The 4,592-nt window shown below is 39.7% G+C and overlaps 1 protein-coding gene across 1 annotated transcript; it reads right to left on the reverse strand.

The window, feature by feature from the left end:
• Positions 1–1,481: 1,481 nt before the first annotated feature.
• LOC107578092 (proline-rich nuclear receptor coactivator 2-like) lies at positions 1,482–3,801 on the reverse strand. The gene is made up of 2 exons (XM_016264080.1): positions 3,775–3,801; positions 1,482–2,060 (listed from the first exon to the last, which is right to left on the reverse strand). The coding sequence occupies exons 1-2, from the start codon at positions 3,787–3,789 to the stop codon at positions 1,632–1,634; spliced, it is 444 nt and encodes a 147-aa protein (XP_016119566.1). The 5' UTR covers positions 3,790–3,801; the 3' UTR covers positions 1,482–1,631.
• Positions 3,802–4,592: the final 791 nt, after the last annotated feature.

The raw sequence follows: 4,592 nt of genomic DNA on the forward strand, positions 1-4,592 counted from the left end.
TTAAACCTGTTTTCACTTCTACATGTCATATTTAAAGGGATAGTTCACCCAAAAATGTAAATTCAGTCATCACTGTTTCAACCCTGTATGACTCTCTTTCTTCTGTGGAACATTTCAAGAAATGTTTTTTTTTTGTCCATACAGTGCAAGTCAATGGTAACCAAAACTGTTTGGTTATTAACATTCATCAGAACATCATCTTTTGGCAGGACATGAAGCTGGCTCAGTAAATAATAGGGCTGGGACGATAAATCGATGCAGAATTGATTCGTGGATGGATTCTGAGATCTTCCGAATGCATCGCGATTCTCTCTGGAATCGATTCTGAGCTTAGATTTTAATAGCAGATGGCGCTCTAATCTAGTAGGGCTACACGATAAATCGCAATAGCGATTAGGCAAAAGCTGCGATTGTCATGCGCATTTTGTCAGTGAAGCACAGTTCTGTGATTAGTAGTAAATCTCCATCTGAAGGCCAGAGAAACTCCAAATACGCCCCGCAGAAGAAACCCAGGAAATCCCTACAGCAGCAACTGAATAAACAGAAGAGTTAACTGCTTTCATTGATTCAACGTGACTAATAAACACACGACTACGACAAAATATGATTTATCTGCGTTCTTATTATAATTATTATAATTTTCATTGTAATAAAGTATATAATATTGCAATGCTAATCGACATAGCCTTTATCACTGCTTAGAATACTATGAAATATGCTGCGTGCCTTATTCTGTGTAAGAAGCCACATCATCTCACAGAAGGATTTATTTCAAACACTCGACTGATGTTATGAAGTGAGTTGGGAGTAAAAACATGTTATTAAATGTGGTATTTTCACGTGCTTTCAGACGGAGCAGCATTTACTTCACAGAGCCATAGTTCACTGAGAAGCTACGCAAACAGCTGTCATTATCACAAACAATTTTTTTCGATTTCATATTTGCGTGATTATATCATCTGCGATTTTTTGCTTAGCTTCTCAGAGATCTACGGCTCTGTGTAGTAAATGCTGCTCCATCTGAAAGCACGAGATGGAGATTTACTACTAATCACAGAACCGGCTTTACTGACAAGATGCGCATGACAATCACATTCGATTAATCGTGCAGCCCTATAATCTAGTTTTTATCCGCACACTCAAATGCTCATGAAGAAGAGCGTTGAAGAGCACTTGTGCGTTCGGCTGAGTCTGTAATTTCACCTCGGCTCAGAATGCTTTCATGACACAAGATTAATGTAAACAGCCCACCGTGAACACCCTTGTAATTCGCTTCAACATTTTCGAATTTTATGAATGATTATTTTAGGTTCAAGTGTGCGCAAGGATTTGGAAACAAGCAGAGTACGGCTGTTTCTAAAGCATGCAGCGCCATCTGCTGTTCAAAACTAAGCTCAGAATCGACACGAGAAAGAATCGTGATGCATTCTGAAAATTTCAGAATTGATGCGGAATAATTTCTCGATTCGCGATGCATCGATTTATTTTTCCCAGCCCTAGTAAATAATTTCATTTTGGGCTGAACTATTCCTTTAACTCACATTAGCTTTCCTAAACAACTGCAAAGTTCAATAGTTCTTGAACGGGATGTTACCAGTCCGTATTATTTTCTGAAGTGTCCCATTATGAGCTCAGGGTTCTGCTCGGACCTTCAGCAGGGTTTTGAGGTGCACAGACATCTGCTCTTTACTGCAGTGCTGCTGTACGGCTGGATGGTGAAGAGCACCTTCTCCCACCCAGTGGCTTGGCGGTTTGGGGAGGACGCTGGGCGAGGGTGGCTCGCTGAACTTCGCTCCAGCGTACGTCTTCTCTGCCTCCGACGAGAGCTCAGGAGGGCAAACGCTCACCCTCCTGAGGTCCTCAGCCGTGCTCTTCCCCATGTGTGTGGGGGTCTCCTGTCTTTTGGGAAGCTGAGTGTCGTCTGATGCGTTTCTTTGCTTGCTCCACTGTCTCCGTTTGTTTAAGTTGTCGGTGGTTTTCTCAAGACAGCTCGAGCTGTTGACAGACGGTCCACTGGGCTGGATTCCTCGTTCAACACTTTCAGTGTTTAACTTCAGCTGCTGAAGACAAACGGGAAACACTTAGGATCATGTAAGACGGTCAGACCACACTGCTGATGTTCTTTCTGGCCTCTGCGTCTCACACCGTGACCAGAACGCCAAGACATGTGATCATTTCATTTGTGGTGTTTAGTAACAGATGAGTTCGCAACACTTCTTCACGAAGCTTTGAATCCTTTCTGAATCATTGGTTTTGAATCTAACTGACCAGGTAACATGATTTCAGCAAACATACTAGCTATGTTCCCATCCACCTATTTTTATGCGCATTTTGGAATATCGCATAAAGAAAACGCTGGATGGAAATGCCAAGATGCGCATAAATTCTAAAAATACCCATAAAAACGTTTGGAAACACAAACTACGATGGAAACACATTTACCGAATAAATTCCTCCATGCGCATTGAAAAAGTCATGTGACTTTGCGCTATGAGACGGGATGACTTGACTAGCAGTGGACTTATCTCATTCACAGCATCTATATGTTGTTATGGTCTGTCGTCAAAGTATTTCTGTATAATTGTCTTACACGACTGCGTTCCCAAACAGCAGCATCCGCTTAAAATGCAAAACCTCCGAAAGCAATGACTGCATTTATTGTGTTTTGTCTGAGGCGTAAGTAATTTATCATATATGAAAATTATTATATTCAGTGGCTTTTCCTAGTTTTCTTAGTGATATTTAGTGCCAGTTTATCAGGAAGTGACAATTTTGTTCTCTTTGACGCGTTGGATGGAAACGGTGCTTTATTCGCAAACGTTTTATGCGATATTCCAGTTTTGCGCATAAGTTTGAATCTTTGGATGGAAACATAGCTACTGTTTCTTAACTAACACTTTGAACCAGTAAGTAATCTACGTTCACAAACGTTGAGCAGAATTTTCTATAAAATTCTTGTTGGTACACAAAATAAATGTTACCAATAAAATATGACATATTTTACAGATAATTTCACACTATCCAGTAACTGAACATTTCTGCAGCGAGCCTTTAGGTTTGAACATTGCATTCAGAAAATACAGGTCAATTCATGAAAAATGTGTGACATTTATTTCACTTAATATCTTCATATTGACGAATCAAAACTTTTTGCCACCAGCACCACCCCTGGCTTCTGGTCTGCAAAATTTGGATGAAAATAATTATAGAAGGAAATGAAAGCAGTCTCAAGGATCCAGGTGAAAAAATTATAAATTAAATCTGGAGAGCAGAACACAAATTTACAGCTCATTCAATCAAACTGATCAGGATTATTCGTAGTGCAGTCTTGTAATTTGAAATGCTTTGTTTCAGTCTTTTTGAGTGGAAATACTCCAAACCGGAAGTGCCTCCCTTAATCTAAAACACAGTACACTCATTAAGAAAAAGGTGTATAATCAAAAGACTTAAAGGCAGGGTAGGTGATTTGGTTCAAAAACATTTCGTTATGCTGGTTGAAAGTCTCTTCACATCCCGATAGCAATCGCTAAGTTAAGTGGTCTATATGTATTTATAGCATCTGTAGAAGGTGTAGAATCATAAAATGTTTGTCCAATCATATTCCTCGGTCCGAGGACTACGATAGGCTGTCCTACCTGTCAACATATGTATTTGCATATCTCTGCGCAGACATGATACGTCATCAGCGCGTTCATTACGCTATCGTAGACCGAGCGAGAATGGAAGGCGTTATTACTGTAATATTATGCACTTTGTACTGTAAGGTTTTCTCACCGGTGAATGAGACATGAGGTAATCTGACAGCATTGACGCGTCTCTCATCGTGTCACTGGTTAGCCTCTGGTCTGTCTGAGCACGGTCATGTGTTTTGGAGGAGGCGTGGCTTTGGAGAGTGATTTGCAGGAAGGGTGGGATCTTATGCTTTCAAAGCTAGCTTACTATTGCTAGCCTCTCTGAAATCACCTACCCTACCTTTAACAGAATGGAAGGTGAAATGAACAGAGCAGTGGTTAAAGTAGAAGTAGTGTATTTAAACTTCATAAGAAGTTTTTTTACATATTATTTTAAAACCCAGTTCTAACAAAAGTAATTCTGTCCACCTTGTTAAGCATTTTAACGATAATTTCATACTGTACACAGTGCACAAACATTAAAACCATAAGTCTTTTAAACTGTTAATTTGTCCACAACAGGGTTGACATTTTGGTCTTTCAGTTTATATAATTGGTTTCAAAAATGCTTGAATTTACTTGCCTGAACTTGAAAAGCACTTAAAGGGGTCCTATTATGCTTTTTCACTTTTTTAATTTTAGTCAGTTTGTAGTGTGTGTGTTTGGGCATAAAAAAAAGATCTAGAAAGTTACAAATCTCAAAGTCCACTCCAAAGGGAGATATTTAGTTTTTAAAAAATCCCTTTTCAAGAACTACAACGAACGGCTCGTTTGGACTACAGCGTTTGTTTTCCGGGCTTTGTGATATCACAAAGCGGCTCATGGAATATCATTACAAATAATTCCCACCTACAGAAATTTGAATGTTTGGGGGGCGGGGAGGTGCGAGGTTGTGGTTAGAACGCTTGGTTGAGTGAGTGC

Source organism: Sinocyclocheilus grahami, unplaced genomic scaffold (genome assembly GCF_001515645.1).
Source record: "Sinocyclocheilus grahami isolate Dianchi unplaced genomic scaffold, SAMN03320097.WGS_v1.1 scaffold8795.1, whole genome shotgun sequence".
Lineage (NCBI taxonomy): Eukaryota > Metazoa > Chordata > Actinopteri > Cypriniformes > Cyprinidae > Sinocyclocheilus > Sinocyclocheilus grahami.